Source organism: Myotis nattereri, assembly GCF_964212035.1.
Source record: "Myotis nattereri genome assembly, chromosome: 2".
NCBI classification, from domain to species: Eukaryota; Metazoa; Chordata; class Mammalia; order Chiroptera; family Vespertilionidae; genus Myotis; species Myotis nattereri.
The window spans coordinates 204077823-204103305 of NC_138076.1; the positions used below are offsets into that span (position 1 = coordinate 204077823).

The 25483-nt window shown below is 45.4% G+C and overlaps 3 protein-coding genes across 5 annotated transcripts in view; 2 read left to right on the top strand and 1 right to left on the bottom strand.

Annotated features, from left to right (window-relative positions):
- The window catches only part of TCP11L2 (t-complex 11 like 2), a 42285-nt gene extending 30669 nt beyond the window's left edge, over positions 1 to 11616 (top strand). For all 3 annotated transcript variants that reach the window (XM_081082982.1, XM_081082983.1, XM_081082984.1), the window contains 2 exons: positions 4233 to 4405; positions 9217 to 11616. In XM_081082982.1, coding sequence (XP_080939108.1) covers positions 4233 to 4405; positions 9217 to 9461 — 418 coding nt within the window. In that variant the 3' untranslated portion in view covers positions 9462 to 11616. The remainder of the gene's footprint in view (positions 1 to 4232; positions 4406 to 9216) is intronic.
- A 5676-nt stretch (positions 11617 to 17292) lies between these two features.
- On the bottom strand, positions 17293 to 17889 carry LOC308514014 (putative methyl-CpG-binding domain protein 3-like 3; the record flags this gene model as incomplete). The annotated part of the gene is made up of 1 exon (XM_081084043.1): positions 17293 to 17889. The coding sequence occupies one exon, from the start codon at positions 17887 to 17889 to the stop codon at positions 17293 to 17295; it is 597 nt and encodes a 198-aa protein (XP_080940169.1).
- A 3030-nt stretch (positions 17890 to 20919) lies between these two features.
- The window catches only part of POLR3B (RNA polymerase III subunit B), a 107927-nt gene continuing 103363 nt past the window's right edge, over positions 20920 to 25483 (top strand). Inside the window, exon 1 of the mRNA XM_081082846.1 lies at positions 20920 to 21058. Within this exon, the coding sequence (XP_080938972.1) occupies positions 20987 to 21058 (72 nt within the window). The 5' untranslated portion in view covers positions 20920 to 20986. The remainder of the gene's footprint in view (positions 21059 to 25483) is intronic.

Consider the following 25483-nt stretch of genomic DNA (forward strand, 5'->3'; position numbering starts at 1 on the left):
CCTTCACTGAATACTAGAATCCCATTGAGATTTTGCAGTTAGTTAGGTCATCCTGCTGGGAATCTGGTCCAAGTCAGAAAACTGCCGATCTTAGTCGGTGGCCACCTTTCCATGGGTCCTATATGGGTTAAGCGCCTCCTGCTGGTGGCTTCCCTATGAGGTGTTTTCAGGGACACGGACTCTCCCTCTCATTGAAGGGAGCGAGATGCACCTGTTCCCATATTCCTGCGCATTACTCAGAGAGCACATAAATTACCTGGTAAAATCCTAGAATATTAAGAGCCAAAAGGAGCCTGAGTGGTTAAAAAATCCAACGTTCTCATTTTGAACAGAAGCCCAAGGTTTTGCGTTGGGCTGCACAGCAAGAAAAGAGCAAAGCAAGGCCTGAGCCCTGGTCCAACTGTCTCAAGGCCCTGCCCTATCTACTGATTTCTTTTTTAAATTATTTTGAATATTTTTAATATAAAATATTATAAAAGATACTAGAGTTATTGGCATAGTCATTCTCTATGAGAATAAATTCTGAACAAACCAAATCTTAAATATTAAAATTATTATTAAGGTTAAAAATACATTGTGGGTGGTTTTTTTTAAGTCTATGTTTTTTATTTTTCAATTACAGTTTACATTCAATATCATTTTGTATTACTTTCAGGTGTATAACGTAGTGGTTAGAAAATCATATACCTTACAGAGTGTTCCCCCAATACTTCCTTTCCACTGGTTTTTATGCTACCCTGACAGGCTCATTTATTTCATACGCAGGAACCAAGACCTATAATGAAAAGAAACCTCTGTTTTTGCCGTTGTTCTTACCTCAGCCTGTCCCCACACTGGGTACTCATTATTGTCCAGAAAAATTTTAAACCTTTACTGAACCCCCAATGCTGCTTATATGTTAATATAAAACTACTAAGAGGACAGGTGTTTTTTTATCTGAATCTAGATTTTTAAGGCCTAGTTCTGCGATTGACTTATGTACGTACCCTTGAACAAGTTCCTGAATCACCCTGAGCCTTATTTCCCTTTTTTCAAAAAGGGGATAATATTTGTGCCTGTCTTAGAATTGTGAGAACTCAAGATAATTCATGTGAAATATTTCTACAGGTGACTGGCATATAGCAAGTGCTTGTTAAAAGTTAACTCTTAATAACTATTTAGTTGTTAAATCATTCTCTTTATAGTTCTGATATCTGTTTGTTTTATTCTTTTGTTTAATTCCCCCCCACCTGTATTAGGAAATGATTGAAGTCAATTCTCAGTTATCCTCCTTATGAATGGGTATTTACATCCACAATACTAAAAAAAACAAATGATTTCAATAGTCAGTAGACCCAGACGTCATTTATATTTAGTTAGATGATGCATTTTGAAAACTAGCAAGAATTTTGCCTTCTTCATTGTGAATAGGAAGTCATGGCTTATGCTGAAATTTTTTTTCCTTTAGCCTAAGAACTCATGATTAAAAGCAGGAGGGAGTTAGGTAAAAGTCAGAAGGTAAAAATTTTGCCATAAATAATTTAACTTTGGGGTGTGGAAGGGAGAAGGAAAAAGAGATAGAAACAGCAATGATGAATCATCGATAGGCTGCCTCCTGCACACCCCCTACTGGGGATCAAGCCTGCACCCTGGACATGCACCCTGACTGGCATTTGAACTGTGACCTCCTGGTTCATGGGTCAACACTCAACCACACTGGCTAGGCTCTTAGTGTTGTTGATGATGGCAATAATGATAAACAGTCTTTTATTATTATTATTATTATTATTGAGCATTTACTATGTGTCTGACAATCTTCCAAGAGCTAATATAATTTCACTAGGGGCCCGGTGCACGAAATTCGTGCACTGGGTGTGTGTGTGGTGGGGGTGGGGAGAGTGTCCCTCAGCCCAGCCTGCCCCCTCTCACATACTGGGAGCCCTCAGGCGTTGACCCCCATCACCCTCCGATCGCCTGATCGGCCCCTTGCCCAGGCCTGACGCCTCCACCAGAGGTGTCAGGCTTGGACAGGGGACCCCCATCTCCCCCCGATCACTGGCTCTGGCCCTCGCCCAGGCCTGAGGCCTCTGGCCCAGGAATCATGCCTGGGCAGGGGACCCCCATCTCCCTCTGATCGCTTGCTCCACCCCCCGCCCAAGCCTGACGCCTCTGACCCAGGCTTCAGGCCTGGGCAAGGGGACCATCATATCCCCCCAATCCCCGGCTCCGCCCCCCACCCAGGCCTGATGCCTCGGCCAGAGGAGTTGACCCTCATCACCCTCCGATCACCAATCACCGGATCGGCCCCTTGACCAGGCCTGAGGCCTCCGGCAGAGGTGTCAGGCCTGGGCAGGGGACCCCCAGCTCCCCGCGGTTGCAGGCTCCACCCCTGCCCAGGCCTAACGCCTCTGGCCTAGGCGTCCGGCCCGGGCAGCGGGGACCTGCAGTGGCAGCGGGGGGCGCCGCGATCGTGGGCTTCGCTTTAGGCCCAGGCAAGGGACCCCTAGCTCCTGGGACTGCCAGCTTCGACCGTGCCCAGCTCCCATCGCTGGCTCCACCCCTACTTCCTGCTATCACTGGCCAGGGCGGCAAAGGCGCCTGATTCTCCGATCATGGCTGGGGGGCAGGGCAAAGGCGGCCCTGGGGCCCCAGGGCTGCCTTTGCCCTGCCCCCCAGCTCTTAGCCCCCCCCTGGGTTTCCGATCACTGTCAGTGGCAGGGGGCTTCTTCCTGCTTTCCCTTTCACCTCCCTGCATTGTGCCTACATATGCAAATTAGCCGCCATCTTGTTGGCAGTTAACTGCCAATCTTAGTTGGCAGTTAACTGCCAATCTTAGTTGGCAGTTAATTTGCATATAGCCCTGATTAGCCAATGAAAAAGGTATCGCCGTACGCCAATTACCATTTTTCTCTTTTATTAGTGTAGATAGCAAGTTTAGCATTAGAGTCAGGATTTGAACCAGGTCTGTGTGACACCACATCTTATACTATAACGACATACATTGCCTCCTATCATTGGGTCTCTCATCCTTTAATTCCTATTTTGAACAGGATTATTTTAAAGACCCTTTCTGGATAGTGAGATGCAGTTTTCAGTCATTATTCATAGACCCAACAAATGCACTTTCTAATTACCTTTTTCCTTACCTATTAAATAACCAACTGCTAATTACTTTGTACAATTTTTCTGAACTCTGTATATTTGCATTATTGATCAGTTGCTTGAAAGTAGCAAATGAGAAGGAGCTTCTTATCTTGGGTCATGATAAGTCAAGAGTTTTAGGTAATTTGCCTTTTATGGAATTGACCACTAAATCTCTTCATTTCTTGTTTTGATTGGTGTTATAGGTTTACAGCTCAGGCATAGATAAAGGAATTGATTTTACCTCATTTTCCAATCTAAAAAAAAAAAATCTATGAATGAAATCCACTCAGACCAAAGGTTTATTTTAAGAATTGGTATTTTCTTTCCTTTTCTAATAGCTCTGCATGAAAATGGGATTGCAGACTTATTTTCAAGGACCTCATTTTTCTTCCTGTGCTTTCCTATGTAAACACTATGCATAGAATTAAGTGGTTTTAAGCATGTAAAAACTTTAATTACAAAGGGTTGGTGATTGGGAAGAGTTACTATTTTTTTAGTTCATTCTAATAGATGTAACTGTTGTTTTATATAAGAAAAAAATGGGTAAATGTTTGAAATTAGTTGGTATATTTTATTTTTATTGACTTCAGCGAGGAAGAACGAGGTAGAGATAGAAACAGCAATAATGAGAGAGAATTATTGATCAGCTGCCTCCTGCATGCCCCACACGAGGGATCTTGCCTGTAACCCGGGCATGTGCCCTGATGGAGAATCTAACCGTGGCCTTCTGGTTCATAGGTTGATACTCAACCACTGAGCAACACCAGCGGGGCATCTTGGTATATTTTATTTTTATTTGATTTTATTTTAAAGAATATATTTTATTGATTTTTTACAGGGAGGAAGGGAGAGGAATAGAGAGTTAGAAACAATGATGAGAGAGAAACATTGATCAGCTGCCTCCTGCATACCCCCTACTGGGGATGTGCCCACAACCAAGGTACATGCCCTTGACCGGAATCGAACCTGGGACCCTTCAGTCCACAGGCCGACGCTCTTTCCACTGAGCCAAACGGGTTAGGGCTATATTGGTATATTTTTAAAAAACAACAACAATAAACTGGGGGACAAAAACTGTCTCTGATGGGATTTTGTTTTCTGTTTTGTAGGACCTTTAACTTGAAGGAAGTCCTGAATTCTGTTGGCGTTCAGACATGTGCTGAGGTTAACAAGACCCTGGTGGAGAGAGGCTTACCCACTTTAAATGCGGAGGTTCAAGCTAATCTTGTAGGTCAATTTTCAAGCATTGAAAAGGAAGACAATCCTATCCGGTCTTTGATTGGTGGGTCCTCATATTTTTATCATTTTCTTCTTCAATTCCACTTTGCTTTAACTTGCTGGTTTGGACTAATGTTAACTGTCAGTCAACATTTAGTTTTTAAACAATCTACCTGCTTCTTTTGGAGAATAAATATTGAAAATATGAAGCTAGTATTAATATTTTAAAAGGTTTGGGACTTGCTGCTTCTTCTGTATGTATATGTAGTGGAGTGAGAGATGTTTCAGGGCCTTCTATCTTACTATCCAGACAGTAGATTTTTATGAGGAAAATAACAAAATGCTGCCAAGTAATGTTAAAATCTATAGTCTAGATCCATGTGACAGTCCAATCCAACTGACAGTATGTTCACAGAAAGTAGACATCAGTTGTGCGTGAGCTAGCCTCGGCCAACCAAAACCCCTTTCCTGGTCAGACATAAGGAGACAAAGAATGAGAACGCTATGGAACTGGGGGGGCATAATGGGTGGGCTTTTGTTGTACTTGCTTGCTAAGAACGTGAATATCTGGGTGTCAAGCTGTGTTGGTAAGTTGGGAAAATGGGGGATGTATCATTAGGACATTTCTGTTGCTCGTGACTGAGAATCTAAACTAGCTTAAGCAAAAGGAGAATGTATTTTCTCATGTAACTGAAATGATGAGAAGTAGGGCTGGCTGCAGGTACAGCTTAACCAGAGCTCAAACTGTGCCCCCAGCACTAGTTTCCCCACTTTCAGCCCTCGGCACTGCCTTCCTCTGGGCTGGCTGCCTCCCAGGTCGTCTCTTCCCACACAGTGAGACAGCTTCAGCTCAACCCTACATCTTGCCGTCTTTTTTAAATGTTATTTATTTATTTTTGTTAATCCTCACCCGAGGATATTTTTGCCATTGCTTTTTAGAGAAAGTGGAAGATGGAGGTTGGGGAGGGAGGGAAGACATGGAGAGAGAGAGAAACATCGATGGGAGAGAGACACATCAATTGGTTGCCTTCCACACACACCCCAACTGGGGCCTGGTATGGAACTTGCAACCCTCTTTTTTCCACCCCTCTCTCCCCAGTCCAACTTTCCTGTTCTTTTAAAAATTTAAGCATTTTTTAAAACCTCATTCAAAGTATTGTTGCCTTGACTGGGAATCGAACCCGCCACCCTTTGGTGCATGGGCTGACACTCTAACTACTGAGCAACACCAGCCAGGGCTCTTCCCCTGTTTAAAACAAGGAGTTGGCTTCCCTGGTAGCTCATTGACTCCAGGTGGCTGGACTGTGGGTCATGTCCCATTCTTGAATCAGTCTTGGTGGCCAGAGGGGAAGGAACTTATGGTCCAAGACATGTGTTCCCCATGGAGCCAGGGTGAGTCACTTCAGCTGTAACACCTGGTCTGAGAATAGGGGACAGATGGCTTCCCCCCAAACAAAATCGGGTGCTGTGGTCAAAAGAAGAGGGAGCAGGTGATGTGGGGCACAAAGCAAGTGTCTCCTATGGAGAGTGAGAAAGACGAGAAGGAAGAAGGGATTGTAGAATAGAACACAGTAACATTCTGGGACTAACCTGCAAGTTTTTGAAATACAACATTGACTTCCCTAAGAATACAAATACTTACTATTTATTTGAGGCTCTCAAATAGTTTCTCTCATCCTTATCCCTGGAGACACGGAATGCTCGGAATGCTCGGGATCTAGGCCACACAGGCCACTAAAAGCTCGAGGCCTCAGCCCTCCCCCAGAAAAGAGCAGTCTGGTGTGCAGCACTGCAGGCTGCTGGAGGGGCGGCTGATCACAGTAACAGGCTCAGCATGACCACAGCGGCCTGTGGCTGAGCCCTCTGCTGCATAACCTTCACTGGTGACAAGTCTGTCCGCACAGCCCATTATCTCTAGGTGAAGAGCTGATCCCTGGGAGATGGTGTTCCTCAGAGGAAGAGGGGCAGACACTGCACTCTCTGCCACAGGTGTGCAGGCCTCAGGACGGGGTGCATGTCTGTGCACTGCTGTATCCTTGTACCATGCTGGGCGCATAGATGACACTTAGTAAATATTTGTGGAGAGGGCGAAGGCAGCGGAGACTTAGTGGTTAAGCGACTCTCCCCCAAGGTCACATAACTAGCTGGTTGCAGGGTAGGGAGTCTTACTGAGCCTGTCTGACTCTGGAGCTCATGTTCTTCACTGCTCTGGTTGGAGCCGAAGCCCTGCTGCTTGTTGGCAGGGTGGCCGGAGCATCCAAGTGTCCTCTGCGCCCTTGCTTAAATAAGGGAGGTACTTGCAATGCCTAAGAGAGGGGGAAGCTGGTAAAGCAACTTTTTTCCACCCCTCTCTCCCAGTCCAACTTTCCTGTTCTTTTAAAAATTTAAGCATTTTTTTAAACCTCATTCAAAGTATTGTTGCCTAGCAACTTGAATGACTCACTTGAGCGGCTCTCTTGTGACTCTAGAAGCCAAGAGCACGCCTTTGGCAGGGACTCGGTTTGGCTGCTCCTAACTGGACAAATGCTTCTATCATTTTAGTCTTGACCTAAAAACTGACTCGTGCACAGAGGAGACAGAACCACTTCTCAGCATAAATAACAGTTTTGAAAGAGCTTTATCCTTTAAGCAATCTTATGGGAAACTGTTTGGACCATATCTGTGATGACAATAGACCTGGGCTCTGGAGAGTCAGGCGACCAGTCGAACGGGATCTTTGGTACACGATTGATTCTTAACGTCCTGCCCACAGAGGAGTTAGGAGAAGCGAAGCACTTAGAGGACATAAACGGGCTTGACCAGCATTAGCCATGTTCTCCTCCCCTGTGCACAGAGCCCACCGTGGTCTGCTGCTTCTGTGCCTAGTTGGTGTGCTGTTTATTTACAAGGCAATTACAACTCCTACTGTGCTCTCAGACTTTTAAAAAGATAATTAGAAAAGCTTTCTTTCAAGCTAATGTTTAAAAAACGCATACCCAAACCAGGTACATATTATTTGTAGCTTACCTACTGTGTAGATTATTTGCATGCTTGTAGCCATCTGCACTTAAAAAAAATAATTTTCAATTGTATGGGTTGTGCATACATGAGTAATTTCTTCTTGTTGACAAATTATGGGGAAGGCCCAAGTTACCTGTGACTGCCTTTTCCAGCCCCCATTCCTCCCTGACTCCCCTTGTCTTCAGTTTGGCATTGATCTTTATAGACCTTTTTCATTCCATTCTTACTTCAATTCAGTCAGCATTTGTGACCTGCCTGCCACATGCCAGACCAGGGATATAAAGATAAAAAAGAGTAGCCCTCGCCCTCCGAGAGCTCACCTAAGCAGGGAGAGAGACACATATAACAGAAAACAATAATATGGTGTGATAATCTGACAGGTGTTAGGGAAAGCCACAGAATGAGATAACTTTAGGCTTGGAATTGAAGGTTGCTTTTGACTTGGGGCAGAGGTCAGATGGAAGAACATTCTAGTAAGAGGAAGCAATTCTGGCTAAGACATGGACATGGGATATTGGGAACTTTGAGTTCTAGGACAGATCTGGCTAGAATGTGTGACTTTTGGGAGAAGCATTCAGAGAGACGAATTTCATTAATGCCATAGTTGTCTGCATTTGATGGAGTTTATTCTCCTTAGTTCACCTTCTTTGTGAGATTTCTGTTTCCAAGGCCAAAGAAAGCTCTGGGAGCAGCATGAGCCATAGCAGGTCCGGTTTGTCCAGTGCAATTTTCCCAATATTTATACAGCCCGATTTATTTGTGCATTTGCTTGCTTTTGTGAAATAGTCTCAAATGTGGGTCGTTGAAGCAGTGGGGTGCAAAGGGCGAAGAAGATGGCAAATTGGAGTGCCAGTTGGGGTGGCACTTCTTCAGTGCCTTCAGATTGTTGGCCACATGTTGGGTGAACATGTGATTTTTTTGTTGAAACCAGGACACTTTTGAGAGTGCTCTTTCTAATTATGCCAAGACAATAGGTGTAAACTTCAACTGTCCTGGGAAAACCTGGATGTGTGGTCACCCTTGCCAATGTGGTAATTTGGGCCCCTAAGTTAACCAGATCTCTAGATTTTTTCAAGAGGAACCAGAAATTTAGATTTCTATTTGAATTCCCCTGGCCTTAAGTGGTTTATTTTTTAAAAGCACTATGTGGACCAAATTGGCAGTGCCAGTTTACAAAGTCTGTTTTAGTGTACACAACTAAAATGGTAAGCATTAAATATTGGGATTTTGTAAAAGATGCCCTGCCTTACCCCGAAGTGGTCTGCATTTTAATCAGTTAGCTATTGCCGCACAACAAGTCACCCTCAGACTCCATAGCTTAAACAAAAAAGTAAATATTTAGTACTACTCACCAGTCTTTGGGTCAACAGGGTAGTTCTTTTGGTCTTGCTGGACCCACACATGCATATATGGTCAGCTGTGGCTTGGAAAGGTGGCTTGGAAAGCCTGCTGATGTTGGCTGGGCTTTCTCAAGTGTTTGAGAGTTAGTTGGCTCCAGGTTGATCTAGGACGGCCTCAGATAGAAGAGCTGCAGTCTTTCGTTAGGCCCAGGCTTGTTCAGATGGTAGGTAGAGAAAGCAGATGCGAACCTGGCCTCTTCAGGCCTCTGCATGGAACTAACATACCAGCACTTATGCTGTGCTCTGTATTAGCCAAAGGAAGTCATAAGGTCAGCCACAATTCAAGACCGAGGGAAACAGACTCCAACCTGTAATGGGAAGAGCTGCAAAGCTACCTTGTAAAGGGCATGGATATAGGCAGGGTAAAGAATTGGGAATAATGTTATAACCCACCTACCATAATTACTATTCTCATGTTTTAAAAATTCTGTGCTTTAGTAATGGGGCAGATAAAGATAATCTTCTTTTCTCCCAGATAAACGAATCCAGCTGTACTTGAAGAGCCTACTTGGTCTTCCAAGCCCTCAAAAATGCCTGCCTCCCATGCCCGGAGGTCTTGCTGTCATTCAGCAGGAGCTGGAAGTGCTTGGCTGTCAATATGCTAACATCGTGAATCTCAACAAACAAGTGTATGGACCATTTTATGCAAATATACTTCGAAAGCTGCTCTTTGGTGAGGAAGCCACAGGGAAGACAGATACTTCATCTTCTGCTAACTAAAGAGGAGCTGACGTTGGACAAGAGATTGGAAATCCATACTTCAGTATGGAGTCTGTTTCCATCAGAGGCATTACAGATGTGGCACATTCTCAGTCCTGTTGGTGGTGCAGTGTTAGCCCAAACCTGTATAACCCAGTAACGTTAGGATTGCAGGAGACACGCACACCATATACACTCTACTCGTGCATCATTTTCAAGTTCAAAAGAGAAGTTTCTCATGATCAGAAAGCAATTTGTAATTAATTATATTACCCACATAATACTTGTGTTTTCTTAAACATTTATATCTGGTTTATTCATTCAACCCTTAAGGAGTTGTATTGCCTCACTTGTCGCTATCAAACCTAATGATTTTTAATATTGGTACAACTTAAAGGGTTGAAAGGGGATTGATGTTCTGAATACATGATGTAAGCATAATTGTATTTGAAATGTACAATGAAAAAAAATAAATCAAAAAAGACGTACAAGGAAATTTTATTAATGTGTAATAGAAACTTACATAGTAAGTCCTAAAATTTTATTAATGTGTAATAGAAACTTACATAGTAAGTCCTAAAATTCCTCAAATGTGCCAGTTCACATTTTATAATACCAACTGTCAGTATTTGTGTAGAATTTAAATTTATTAAATATATTTTAAAGCTATATGCAAATTTTAGATAAAACCGCCATTGTTCACTTAGTGAAATTAGAAGCCAATCCCTTCTAAGATTTTATTCTGGAGGTTGGTTTGTTCTTGCAATTTATCCTGCCCTCTGAGAGAAACGATTTTTGCACAAATCTCTTAGTGAATGTCTTTGCATTTCTCAGGCCATTGGTAAGATTTGTATAAGATTTTAATATTTTTACATAAGGCAGGAATGGTTTGATTTGGTTTACCTGTAAGAAGAAGGGAAGTTTAACAATAAAAAGCGATGCCAGGAGATTCCCATTCTCATGAAGGAGAAGTAGTTGAACTTTGGATGTTTTAACCACATGGCTCCCTAGCAAATGCCTTGTGTGCTGATTAGATACATACCCTGCTATGACCTAGGTGCTCTTCTAAGCATCGTTATCATTTGACATACTTGAGCATGAAACAGTTTGGCCAAGTCGGCACTGGTTGTCATTAGAGAAAGCTGCTTGTCCTGGAATTGCATACTTTTTTGAAGTGTTCAGGGTAACATTTCAGTTTGGGCGGACTCAGTCGAGAAAAGTGCTTTATTTGCTAAAATACGTTTTTGATTTTTTTTTTTCCCTAAGGACTCAGTAGCTTGCTGGGGAAGAGTGGGTATGACGTTGAAAGTTTTTTCTTCCTCACCAGGATGGTGCTGCTCCTTTATTTGACAAAGTTCTAGGAAATGATTGTGTGAATAAATTATCTCCAATCTTCACATTTTGGAGGGATCTGCCAAAATCTGAGGAAATTTTCAAAGTCAGTTTTTTCTCTCACAATGACCAATACAGAAATCAGCCAGGCTGTCCATTCCGGCAGGGGTTTATAAGTGGAAACCTGCCGAAGAGCACGTCACTGGTCTTACCATGCCCTCTTCCTGTACTTCCATTCTGCCCGCGCTTTTCTATGCTTAGAAACCATACGGTGCTGAAGATTTCGTTTTCATTTTCTCTTAAATTGAAGTCGTTTCAACTGTGTTCACTTTGGGGCATGGGCAGCAGCGGAGGTCTAATATTGCAACGGAATGTATTGTGTGATTTTTGTTGTTATTGCTGAGGTGAACTGTATACTTATCAGAAAGACCAGGTGCACTTTTTAATTATCGGGTTGGAATCCAGCTGGTGTTCTTATATACTTGATTATACTGCGATTGCCAGCAGGAAAACAATGTGCAAACATTTTTTAAAAATGTATTTTAAATGAAGGGCATTCTGCTTTTTTTTGCTTTTTTTTTTTTTTAAGTGGCAAAGTAAATCTCAATGTCTCAAGTCTGGATTTAGGCAACTACATTTATTAGGATTTTTGTATCATATCTCTTAGCATGTTGTTTATTTGGTTTTTTACCTAAATGTTTACTTCTGCTTTTAAGGTTTTCTTACCATGGTCTTGTTTTGTAATGTCAATTTTATTAAACACCATCATACATTTTCATTCTTCTGCTAAGACATGTATTGTGTGCACTGTTAAATTTTAAACATTAAACATTATTTCAACATAGCTAGTGTCTGTTTGTCTTCTAAACCAACTTTGGGGAGCTCAGGGCTAGAACACTGTACAGTCTTTTTTGTATTTGTTCTAGAGATCCTTCTGCTGATCCTGCGACCCTTACAGACACCAGATCATATTCAGTCAGTCAGTCAGTCAACAAACACCTGTGAGCATTTTCTATGTGCCAAGAAGTATCCTAGGTGTAGTGATAGATGACTAGACAGACACTGTCCTCAAGGAGTTTATTACTGCCCAGCCGGTGTGGCTCAGTGGCTGAGCATCGACCTATTAACCAGGAGGTCACGGTTCGATTCGCAGTCCGGGCACATGCTGGGCTCTATGCCCAGCAGGGGGAGTGCAGGAGGTAGTGTTTCTATCTGTCCCTCTCCCTCTTTGAAATCTTTAAAATATTTTAAAAATTAAAAAAGCTTATTACTAGGAAGGATGAAATTGTGAATAATTAAAGTGTAACAAAGGCTATGAAACAGCTACACACAGTGCTAGAGGAAAAATCATCAAACTGTATTTCCTGGAGGTCATTCTTGAGCTAGAACATGAAAGAGAGCAGGAACCTGCCATGGGGCCAAGCATGAGAAAAGCGCAACAGGCCACGCACAGTGAATACAATGGCGTGGAGATGGGGCGAGCCCAGGGCCCGGCGTACGGTAGAAGAGTGAAACCAGAAAGGCAAACAGGCTCTGGGGTGTCGATCTAAAACGTGTGGGTTTTGTCCTAAGATAAAGAATCACTGAATCTTCTGAACCAGGAGAAGGTTACCAACAAATGACTGTTGTGGAGAGACTGCCCTGGCAAAGAACACTTGCTGCTGGTGCTGGAATAGTCCTGTGTTGTGCGCATATGCATACATGCACTTACACATGAGCACAGAGTACAGGCAGGAGAAGCAGACGCTGGCTCACCGAGGCAGACGGGGTTTACTGGGTAGGTACTGAGCGCCTCACAGAATCTACTTGACCTGGGGAATCAGGCTTGGGAAATGGGTAAGAACCAAGGCAATGCAAGCGGCAGGACGCCAGCCAGACTGGATCCGGTGTGTGGCTTCGGAGATTGCATTCTCAACTGTCCTTGCTTCTTGCTTAAGATTTAGCATCCCAGATAGCAACATTCAGTTGGAAGGAACTAAGTCAAGTGCCCAGACTCTGATTTGCAGGGGATGGAATGAGGGAATAGCTGATCCTTAGACTCCCGTGGTCCCGACAAAGTCACCCAACTAGGGATTTCTCCTAAGTTGGAAGGGGATCGTGAGGAGCAGAAAGAGAAAAACAAGTCCGTTACAATGTACATTCGTAAGGTCTTTAAAATTTGAAAGTAGGAAATGTGTGAGACCGCCTAGTCCAGCATTGCCTCTGAGAATGACACCAAAAGATGATTCAAGGAAGGGCATAATCACAAGAAGTCAACCTTTATTGCTGAACAAAGGCTCCCAAGTCATGGTGGCCTCAGTATAGCCTATTTCTCCAGTTATAGTTCAAAGCAGAGGGTATGTTGCTTGGGGGTTGGGGATAATCATTCAGCCAAAGACCCACTTCCATCTACCTTGTGACTCAGGTGAACCCTACATCTTCAGAGTCTTCTCCCTTCACTCAGTAGATGGGGAAAGAAAAAAATTGCCCACTTCCACGCATGGTCCATTCCAGAACCCAATCCCATGGCCTCATCTAACTGCAAGGGAGGCAGGAAAATGTGCCCAGGAGAAAGAGGCTGACATGAATACTGGCAAGCATCCAGCTTCCTTGAAGATGCCCCATGAACCTTCTTTTCACGAAAATAAGTTTAAAATCGTGTGTCTGTTCTGATCTTCCAGTAGCTCCCCAAAGCACTGTGTTGGGATGATTTTGAAGCCAGCCCCAGGACAAGCAGTAGAGAATTCTGGGTCCGATTGGTAAAGTATGCCACAGGCATGGGGAACGCCACCTCTTGTGCAACATGTTTTTATTTCTCATTTGACCTTTTTGAAACTGGAGTTAAGCCTGTTCTACCTCTGAGGATGTTAAGATGCAGAATTTTCCACTCCTTTAGTAAAAGCATGGAACTGGGAGTCACAAGATCTGAGGTGGAATTCACTTTCGCTAGTTAACAGCTATGTGAACTCCAGCCAGTCTTTTATCTCCCTTAACCTCCCAGATGGAAGCTGCCTACCTTACACCTGCCTAACCTACTGCCCGCCTACCTCACAGAGATATGGTGAGAATCAAGAGAGATAATGTACTTGCAACTGTCTGCAAATCCTGAAGCACAATGCAGCCAGAATGCGTTATAATAACTGTAATTTATCAGTCCTAAATCTCTTTCAAGCTTCACGAGGTATTAGTCTAGTGAGATGCGATGATTAAGTACTTACGTACACAAGAACAAAAATTGTCGTATCTCATCAGGACCATGGCTCATTAAGCTCAATATTGGCATTGGCAGAGAAACTCAAGGGTATGTGGAAGGCTGTGGTGATTGTCCTTGATGTCAACTTCAAAGGATAAGTGACAAAACCCAACATGTTCTGACTTCCTTTCATGAATCAAACGTGACTTTATTCTCCATGATTTAATCGAACGTTTGAGAAGTAGCTTTGTATTACCCACTTGTTCCCTCTTGTTCTGTTTTTGAAGTGAAGCTTTATCTTTTCGTTTCTAAGCTTACTATGTTAGCCTCTTTCGGATTTCAAAGGAAGGGACCTAGGGATTGGGTAGGAGGCTTTAGGAAAAAGAAAGGAAACCCAGGAATCTGTCCCAACAGCTGCGCTGGCAGACTTGGTGGAGAACCTGAATATAACTTTTCCCCTTCAGAATAGAATAAAATAGTAACAGCCACCAAGCACTTACCATATGGCAAGGACTACCCTAAGCACTTGATATAAATGGTCTCATATATCTGCGTAATAGGCAGGCTCTCTCGTTTTTCCATTTGTGCAAAATGAGACTGAGAGAGGCTAAGGCAGTCATCCAAGGTCACAGAGCTATTAAGTATATTGGAACTTAAAGAGGTGACCCCTGGAATGCATGCTATAACTGTTTGCTACATTGGTTTCCTTCGGTCACCAAAGGAAAATTTCTTTTCTTTTTTCTTTTTTTGCTGTTGTTAATCCTCACCCGTAAATATTTTTCCATTGATTTTTAGAGAGAGTGGAAGAGAGGTGGAGAGACACAGAGAGAGAAACATCGATGTGAGAGGGACCCATCGATTGGTTGCCTCCAGCACACTCCCTGACCAGGGCCCAGGATCGAGCCTGCAACCCGGGTACTTGCCCTTGACCAGAATCAAAGCCAGGACCCTTCAGTCTGTGGGTCAATGCTCTATCCACTGAGCCAAACCAGCTAGGGCAGAAAATTTACTTCTTATTGTCATGTTGCTACCAAATGCTGACTTGATATTTATTTCTCTGCTCCTGCTTCCTGTTGCTGCCTTCTCTTTTGGTTCATCTTCATGAAAAAGTCCCAGGAGAGAGAATGTGATTGGGTCTACCTGCCATTATTCAGTATGGACAGCCCCTGTCCCACTGCCCCTCAATGGGTAGGGGACCTCATGACAAACCACCTCAGCTCCCTTACGGGACTGTCTTTGGCAGATTCCTGGTCCCACTGCTTTGGGCAGGATGACAACGTCACAGGAGGCAAAGCAAGGCTTTTTGGAGCAAGGCCTGTGGGTATGGCAGGCAGCTGGAGGTGTTTGGACCACCCAGTCTTACTCAAAATGCAGAATGTTCTCTGCTTGCTGTAGAGCAGCGGTTCTCAACCTGTGGGTCGCGACCCCTTTGGCGGTCGAACGACCCTTTCACAGGGGTCGCCTAAGACCATCCTGCATATCAAATATTTACATTATGATTCATTACAGTAGCAACGTTACAGTTATGAAGTAGCAACGAAAATAATTTTATGGTTGGGTCACAACATGAGGAACTGTATTTAAAGGGCCAGAAGGTTGAGAACCACTGCCGTAGAGGCTTCTGATTGTATTCCTCCTCACCTTGCTGCCTGTGAAATGACCAACTTCAAGGACTGCCCGCCGCCCCCCCCCCCCCCCCCCCCCCCGGCCGCCCTTGTCTGTCACACTGAAGAGCCCTTATCCGTTCTCCAACATTGTTCTGGTCTTCTCTAGTTCTATTATGAATTTATTTGGCTACAGAAATCAAGTCCATACAGATTTTCCCAGCCTGAATGCACAGAGCTTTTGAAGAGAGGATAATTTTTTTCTTTTGTTTCTAGTCTCTGCCTTTTGCAGCCTCTCAGAAGGTCTACCTTTAACGTGGCCTAAAAGCCACTAATGGTTCAGTCCCAGTGGATTTTTGCTAGCGTCATCCATAAACACAGCCCTTGGCAGCTCTACGGGAGAACCACACTCCACCACCAGGATGCGGCATTCCATCATCGAAAGCCCCCCCCGCCGTTGCTCAGGCTGCTTTTCTCTGCTCGAAACGTCTCCCACCACCTCCTCTCAGAGAGGTATTGTGATAGCATGGCTAAAAGCACGGGCTCTGACATCAGATAATTATAAATCCCTACTCTGCTTGGCAAATTTCTTAACCCTATGAGCGTTTAGTCTCCTCACCTGTCAAGTGGGGATCATCCTACTTATCCCGCAGGCGTCCATCATTCAGTCAGAGCATGCATGCAGAGTGGGGGTTCCAATGTCTGGCCAAGAGTAAACACTCAGAAAACGGACGCTCTCTCCACTGTCTCAGGGCCCAGCCTGGACACCTGTTTTCCCCTTTCCTTTATTCTCTTTTAACCACTGTCGCTGCCCTTCCCCCTGACGTCACTGGTCACTTTCTCACCTGGCTACCCAAACACTTGACACATAAGGGATGGAGTAGTCCAAGATATCAACCATTTTCCCTTGGCACTTCCCTTTCCCGAACTGCTCAGCCCTCTATTCAAACCACCACTCATTTTGTACTAATACCTCAGGAAATGGATGTGGCAGCAGACACAGAAGTCAGGAGACTGTTCCTGGCTTTTTGGTTTCTGATTTTTCTGGATTTTTTTCCCCTTAGGACAGGGGTCCTCAAACTTTTTAAACAGGGGGCCAGTTCACTGTCCCTCAGACCATTGGAGGGCCGGACTATAGTTTAAAAAAAAACTAGTCAGCTGCTAAGCAACAGGCAGCGGCGGCAAAAACACCCGGCGGGCCGGATAAATATTTTCAGCGGGCCTCATGTGGCCCGCGGGCCGTTGTTTGAGGACCCCTGCCTTAGGAGATCAGAAAGAAGTCATGGATTTCCTCCGGGGGTGCCAATGCCAATACCTCGGGGCCCAGCCAGATGTCATAAAGCAGTGGTGTTGGGGTCCAACCCCAGCAGGTCCAGGGGTTCCCAAAGGTGTGGAAGGAGTCGGCGAAGAAGGAATGACACGGAGACAGCGTTCAGTTGATCAGCAGCCTAGCCAGGTTCTCTAGCCAGGTTCTCTAGCTAGGTTATCTAGCCAGGATCTCCAGTCAGGTTCTGTGTTTTTTGTTTGTTTGTTTCTTTTTCAATTTGCATATTAGCCTTTTATTATATAGTATGTCTTATGTATGAATTAGAATTTTGGCAAAATAAAAATATCCTCACATGAAGTTTAAACAACAAACAACAATTAATTACTTAAATTAAAACAAAGATACAATTTATGTTAGAATGGGACATAATAGCAAGTTCACTGAAGTCAGATTTGCATGAAATCAAAACATTCTTCTTCACTCCTGGCTCTCTGCCTCCCTGGCCAGCCTGTCTTCCCTCAAAGCCGCAGCCAGTCTCTCTCTTGCTTTCCTCACTCTGAGATTCTGTCTCTGGATGTCTCCACGGGTGACCAGTTGCCTGCACAGAAGCTGTGGGCCCCAGAGACCTGCTCCTGGGATCATCTCTACCTCATGTAACAATTGTGCTGCGCTGGGCTGGGGACTGGCGTGCAGAGACCCAGGACCAGCACGGCCCAGGGATTCACCCGCACTTCCTGGTGCAGTTATTCTCATCACATTTGTCACATCCAAAGTATTTAGAAGTTCCCCTTCACTGCTGCAGGCCTGGAGCCCCTGCAGTCTCCTGTAGGCACTCATCTGCTGGGGCTTCTCCAAGGTCTCCTCCTGTTGCCTGTGCCTGACCACATTGTCAGGATGGGCAGTAACCTTGGTGACTGCACTTTTAAAAATGCAGCTGGTCAGTCTCATTGGATGTTCAGTCTGTTCCCAACGTCTCTGCTTGCTCATGGCTGAAACCAGTTGTCTCTTCTTTGCTAAAGTCTGGGGCATCATGTTTCTCTGGAGCTTTCCCAGAGAAGGCTGGTTTGTCTTCATGATTGATCCAGGCTCCCCCCTGGCTGCTGAGCTGTGTTGCTGGCCCACTCCTGACACACGCACAGCCTGTGGCTTGCTCAAAACTGCCCAGGTTCTATGTTTTACTGTCTTGTTACATCTGTATTTATACCAGTTGATTTTAATCCTGTCAATTTCTATTCCAAAGGTTAGGGAGTTTCTTATCTCCATTCCAGGGAGTAAAGATTATGTGGCTTAAGCGTGATTGTTCGTAGTTAAAGTGATTAATTACCGGCCTGGCACTTAGTTAAGGGGTTTTATTCCCTCCCTAACTTCAGGGAAAAATCCCTACCTGGGGAAACAATCTTTCTCAGAGAGGTGATCTTGGTTAAAACATATAGTGCCAGGAAGGGGAGCAAAGATATTAAGAACAGTATGCCATATACGCCAGGTCCCTTGAAACATATGCTGTGCAGATGTTTCTTCCCTGAAGCGACTGTGTCAAGCAGCAAGGATGGACCGGCTTCTGGCAGAGTGGTTCTCAACCTTCCTAATGCCGAGACCCTTTAATACAGTTCCTCATGTTGTGGTGACCCCCAACCATAAAATTATTTTCGTGGCTACTTCATAACTGTAATTTTGCTACTGTTATGAATCGTAATGTAAATATCTGATATGCAGGATGTATTTTCATTGGTACAAATTGAACATAATTAAAACATAGTGACTAATCACAAAAACAATATGTAATTATATATATGTTTTCCGATGGTCTTAGGCGACCCCTGTGAAAGGGTCATTCGACCCCCAAAGGGGTCGCGACCCACAGGTTGAGAACCGCTGTCATAAAGGATTATGGTAGCTGTGGTCTAAGGGCTAACACTGCTCAGTGCCAGCCAGCTATTGCCATGAAGGACTCTGGGACCATGTCCTCCACACCCTCCTCTTTTCAAGAGAAAAAAAAAATTAGGATTTAAAAAAATGTGAAATTTAGTATTGAATTTTTAAATCATTCACTGCATGTTTTTCTTTCAAATTACTGTTTCCACACAAATTTCTTGAGGAACAAACAGTGGGTTAGAACACAGGAATACAAAGACAGACAAGACGGCCCCTGTCCCAGAAGCCCCCTGCCTGAAGGAGAACTAGACGTGAACAGAGGATATGGTATCGATACGTCTTACATTAGAGAGTGATTCTCAAAGTGTGATCACCTGGGAACTGATGAGAAATGCCTATCTGTAGGCCAGAGACCAAACCTACCAAGTCAGAAAGCCGAGGTTGTTTTAACAAGCTCTCCAGGTGAGGCGGGCAAATGGTGGAAGCCAAGGGAAAGCCAACACATCTGAGACAACCACGACATCTCTGCTACCAAGAAAATCACTTTACAGTCCCTTCCAGTCTAGATTCCACATAGGTTGCTCTCTGCGAATTCACAAGGATGACAGAAAAGTGTATCTGTCTCTAAGTGAAGTGTAAGATCCTCCAGAGCAGAAGCTGATTCTTTCAGATGTCAATCGGCCCCATACTTAGACGATACAGGCATTAAAATTTACTTGAAGTCGCTAATTCAGAAATTAGCCTGGTGTGAGGCCTATACATTCATGAGAAAATGGCAAATGCATACTTAACAAATTTTTGTAATTTACTGTAGTAAAACATACATAAAACTTACCATGTCAAGTGTACAGTTCAGTGGCTATGAGTATATCCACATGGTGGTGCAACCACCGCCATTGCCCATCTCCAGAACTTTTGCATCTTCCTAAAAGGAAACTCCTCACACATTAAACAACTGTTGGTATCTTTGGCTTCATTTTTCCCAGTGGGATTTTTTTTCCTATTGATTTGCATGAGTTCATTTTTTTTTTTTGATCCTCACCCAAGGATATGTTTTTATTGATTTTAGAGAGGAAAGAGGGAGAGGGTAAGGGAAAGGGAGAGAGGAAGGGAGGGGGAGAGAGAGGGAGAGGAAGAGAGAGACAGAGAGCATATCGATGTGAGAGAGAAACATCATCAGCTGCCTTCCCTACGAGCTGGGTGTGCATGGAATGATGCTCCAACCAACTGGGACACTTGGCCAGAGCATGAGTTCATTTTAAGTTAGGGAAACCAAGCCTTGGTCTTTTATCAACTTGTGTTTGTTTAAAAAAAAACCCAAACAATTCGTATTCATGGTGATTTTTAAAAATCTGTTCAGAAAACTTAAAGTTTTTAATGGAATCATGAAACTACGATTAGAATTATATTGCCAAGTCTATGAATATTTTCCCTTTATAATTTCTGTGTTGCCACCCTCGAAGGCCCTCATCACCACAATGTTATGAATATATTCACTTGCATTTTCTTCTAATGTTTTGTTAACATTTAATCTATATAGGATTTACTTTTTTTTCTAAATGGCTAATCAACTGTTCTAACATCATTTATTAGATAACTCATTTTCCCCCTACTGATTTAAAATGTTATCTCTTCATACTCAAGTTCCCTATGTGCTGATATTTATTCCTGGACCTTATATCCAGACCTTTTACAATTTAACAGTCTTAATTACCGTTCTGTTGTACTCTACTCTTAAGTGAGTTAATACCTCCTCATTTTATGGTCATTTTAATAGTTGTATAATATTCTATCACATGCACGCATTATATTTTTTTAACCAATCCCCTCCCCTACTACTAGGCATTTGGTAAATTCCCTATTTTTCCATAATTTACAACGTGTCGTTGTGGATTAAATTACGTAAGTTCCCTGCCTCGGTGATTCACGTTTCTCAAATTATCCGTTTGCCCCTTTCTCTGAATTATTTTTAAAATTACAACCAATATGCTCTATTGGTCTCAATTACTGGGTAACTATACTGGCAATGAACCAGTCCTGTGGGGTTTAGAGTTACCCGGCGAGACCTCCGAGCGACACTAGGGGGCGCAGTTTCCCAGCTTCGTTCAGCCACATCCGGGTGCCACCTCAGGTTCAGGCTGGGAGCAGGCGGAACCTTTCTGTCGCGCCTTCCATCAACCTGCGCAGCGGGGACGGTTTAGGCCACGCGCACCGCGCCCCACGGGTGCAGCAGCTTGCTTCAGCCGGCGGAGGCTGGCGTGTGGGGCTCCTGTTGGCTTCTTCCTTCGCCGTGAGCAGCATGGACGTGCTTGCGGAGGAATTTGGGAACCTGACCCCGGAGCAGCTAGCTGCGCCAATACCGACTGTAGAGGTAAAGGCCGGGCACGCGCGGAACGGAAGGGGCCGGCAGGCGTCCCCAGGAGGCGGTACCCTGAGAGCACTGGAGGGTCGGGGCGGGTCGGAGCTTCTGCGGATGCTCAGCACTTCGCGCATGCTCACTCCTCTGCACTGGGGGTCGTGCTTTCCTGAGTCGGTCTTCGCTCGCTCGCTCGCGCCGGCTCCGCTCTCCCGTTCATCTCCCGCGCTGGGCCCTGTCCAGCGCTCGTGTGTTGGGGGAAGATTGGTCCTGGCGCCCACCTGTGGGGGACATACTCCATCTTCGCGGGCTTACAGAGGACGCTGAGGCCCGGAAGTGCAGGCCCCTTTCGTGAGGTCCCACAGCTGCCTGTGGTGGTTAAACCAAATCGTCTCCATGCCAGGCCAAGGGATCTTGCCCTTTCAACCTGGAATTCAAAGTCGGACTGCAGGAGTATTTTAAACGCCCCGAAAATTCACTCCGAATTTCGCCTAGGTGTTTCTTGGGAAGTAGCCCCGTAGCTTTCGTTATAGGATCAGAAATGAAGGTTAACTGCCCTGGAGTGGCAGCTGCCTCATGAAGTTCAGCTGTTGACATCATTTTATTTTCTAGAAAGAATATATATATATATATATATATATATATATATATATATATATATATATTAGAAGCCCGTTGCACGAAGATTCGTGCAATAGGCCTTCCTTCCCCTGGCTGCCAGCACCTGTTTTCCGCCGGGACCCAGGCCTTTGGTCTGGCCGCAGCGGAGAAGCCAAGCCTCTCAGTCTTCAGTCCTCAGAAGCCAAGCCTCTTCAGTCTTCAGTCCTCTTCAGTCTTTGCTCTGCTCCTGTATATGCAAATTAACCCGCTATCTTTGTTGGGTTAATTTGCATACTCATCCTGATTGGCTGGTGGGTGTAGTGGAGTGATGACCAATTTGCATGTTTCTCTTTTATTAGTGTAGCCTAGGGGCCAGGTGCACGAAATTCGTGCACTGGGTGTGGGGTGCGGGGAGTGTCCCTCAGCCCAGCCTGCCCCCTCTCACATACTGGGAGCCCTCAGGCATTGACCCCCATCACCCTCCGATCACCTGATCGGCCCCTTGCCCAGGCCTGACGCCTCTGCCAGAGGTGTCAGGCTTGGACAGGGGACCCCCATCTCCCCCCGATCACTGGCTCTGGCCCCCGCCCAGGCCTGAAGCCTCTGGCCCAGGAATCATGCCTGGGCAGGGGACCCCCTGCTGGGGTCCAACCCCAGAGGGTCCAGGGGTCCCCAAAGGTGTGGACGGAGTCGGCGAAGAAGGAATGACACAGAGGCAGCGTCCAGGTGATCATCATAGCCGGGTTCTCTTGTCAGGGTCTCCAGCCAGGTCCTGTGTCCATGTTCTCTTGCTAGGTTCTCCATGTTCTCCAGCCAGGTTCTGTAGCCATGTTCCCTCGCTAGGTTCTCCAGCCAGGTTCTGTCCAGGTTCTCCAACCAGGTTCAGTCACCAGGTTCTAGTCAGGTTCTCTTGCCAATTTCTGTAGTCAGGTTCAGTCCAGGATCTTTTGTCATGTTCTCTCCAGCGAAGTTCTTCTGTCTCTAGAGAACGTTCTGTGTAGGTTCTGTGTCAATTTCTGTCTCTCTCTGTCTTTATACCAGTTGATTCCAATCCTATCAATCTCTATTTCAAAGGTTAGGGCGTTTCTTATCTCCATTCCAGGGAGTAAAGATTATGTAGCTTAAGCATGATTGTTCGTAGTTAAAGTGATTAATTACCCACCTGGCACTTAGTTAAGAGGTTTTATTCCCTTCCTAACTTCAGGGGAAAATCCCTACCTGGGGAAACAGGTCTCAGAGACCTCGGTTAAAACACATGGTGCCTAGAAGGTGAGCAAACATATTAAGAACAGTATGCCATATATGCCAGGTCCCTTGAAACAGCAAGCATGGACCAGCTCCCGGCAACCCCCATCTCCCTCTGATCGCTTGCTCCACCCCCCGCCCAAGCCTGACGCCCCTGACCCAGGCTTCAGGCCTGGGCAAGGGGACCATCATATCCCCCCAATCCCCGGCTCCGCCCCCCACCCAGGCCTGATGCCTCGGCCAGAGAAGTTGACCCTCATCACCCTCCGATCACCAATCACCGGATCGGCCCCTTGACCAGGCCTGAGGCCTCTGGCAGAGGTGTCAGGCCTGGGCAGGGGACCCCCAGCTCCCCACGGTTGCAGGCTCCGCCCCTGCCCAGGCCTAACGCCTCTAGCCTAGGCATCCGGCCCGGGCAGCGGGGACCTGCAGTGGCAGTGGGGGGCGCCGCGATCGTGGGCTTCGCTTTAGGCCCAGGCAAGGGACCCCTAGCTCCTGGGACTGCCAGCTTCGACCGTGCCCAGATCCCATCGCTGGCTCCACCCCTACTTCCTGCTATCACTGGCCAGGGTGGCAAAGGCGCCTGATTCTCCGATCATGGCTGGGGGGCAGGGCAAAGGCGGCCCCAGGGCCGCCTTTGCCCTGCCCTCCAGCTCTTAGCCCCCCCCCCTGGGTTTCAGATCACTGTCAGTGGCAGGGGGCTTCTTCCTGCTTTCCCTTTCGCCTCCCTGCATTGTGCCTACATATGCAAATTAGCTGCCATCTTGTTGGCAGTTAACTTCCATCTTAGTTGGCAGTTAACTGCCATCTTAGTTGGCAGTTAACTGCCAATCTTAGTTGGCAGTTAATTTGCATATAGCCCTGATTAGCCAATGAAAACGGTATCGCCGTACGCCAATTACCATTTTTCTCTTTTATTAGTGTAGATATAACCCCTCCAGGCGTCAGAATCGTCCATGGTGTAAAGTGGGGAAATCCAGAGAAATGAGGGTTGGAAAGATAGCAGGGTGATTTTGGGCGGAGAGAACCGGACACCTGAAAGGCTTTGAAGAACTGAAACAAGCACTAGAGTGGAGGGGAGGAGAGATACGAAGATGCAGGATGGGCACAGCTCCAGGTTATGAGAAGTTTTCTCAGACTTCTCACCTGAAGAAGCAATGAGATGCTGTCGGAGGGTTTAAGCAGGAAAGTGGCATGATGGGCGAACGCTTGGATTATAAAAACCTCTTTATAATCATTTGGCTGATGAATGAGATCGGATGATGATTATCAGCCCCTCAGATCCGGTCAGTGAGAGCCTGCAGGAAACACTGCTGGTCGCTAACCAGGCAATACTGGATTTTCACTCTTGAAGAGTTCATGGGAAGAGCCAGCATTTACTGAGCACTTCCTATGTGCCAGGCTCTGTCAACCCAGCGTTCATGGTTATTTAATTCTCTGAAATAAGTACTGTACCCACCCCATGCCAGTGGAGGTTTTTGAGGCCCAGAGAGGTTTAAGTAACCCAACGTCAGAAGGCTGGTGAGGGGCTGATCTGGAATTTGGACTCTTGCAGTCTTGACTCCTGAGTCCTCATCCTTCATTGCTGACAGGACTGCTTCTCCAGAGAAAGTGGAAGGAATAGGCCTACATGATTGAAATATCTTGCCTGAATTTGCACAGCACCGGGGGAACTAAAACGGCAGTTGGAGTCGTCTGACTCAGGAATGGCCCCCCCAGCATCCCATCCACCATCCATCCCATCTTCAGGGGCCTGCCTACTACGACTCAAATCTGAACCGTCATTCCCGCGGTTCTCCAAGTCTGAACCACTGTCATCTCTTGCTTCCCAGGCTCTTAACGTCTCTCAGGCCTGTCTCTCTGCTCGGTGGCAACAGCCATCAGTTTAAACGTGCAGATATGATCATGCTGCTCTGTTGGTTAAGCTTCTTCGGTCTCTTCCCATTGCCCTTAGGGTAAAATCTAGTGTTTACGGTGTTTATAAGGCCTTCCTCAGTCTGGCCACTGTTAGCTTTCCCAGCCTCTCTCTCCCTCATTACCTTCACTACCTGCTTCCCCTGAGATATTTCTATTCTTCTCATTTAGTTCCTTTTGATCTTTCTCTCATTCCTCTGTGGATGTATATGCAATAAAATACAGGAGTACTGAGTGTTCCGATCATTAGTGTTGACAGTTATGGATTCCCAAGTAACCACCACCCAAGACAAAATAGAGAATATTTCCATCACTCCAGAAAGTTCCCTGTTCAGTCTGTCTCTACCCCTGTCCTTTGATTTCTATCATATAGATTAGTTTTGCCTGATTCCCTCTTTTTTATTGTTTTTAAGACTCAATTTTATGTAGAGCTTTTTAGGTTCACAGTGAAATTGAGAGGAAGGTACAGAGATCTCTCAGATGCCCCACACCCCCCTCCTTTTTTTCTTGAAAAATGTTTTTACTTTCTCCTGGTTGCCTCCTTCTTGGCTTAATTTCCTTCTTCATAGTCTCCTTTGCTAGATCTGCCTTCTAAATATTGAAAGGTTCCTGATGTTCTCCGTCTACACCCCTTAGGCAAGCTCACCCATTACGTGGCTATAATTCCCATCTGTTTGCTGA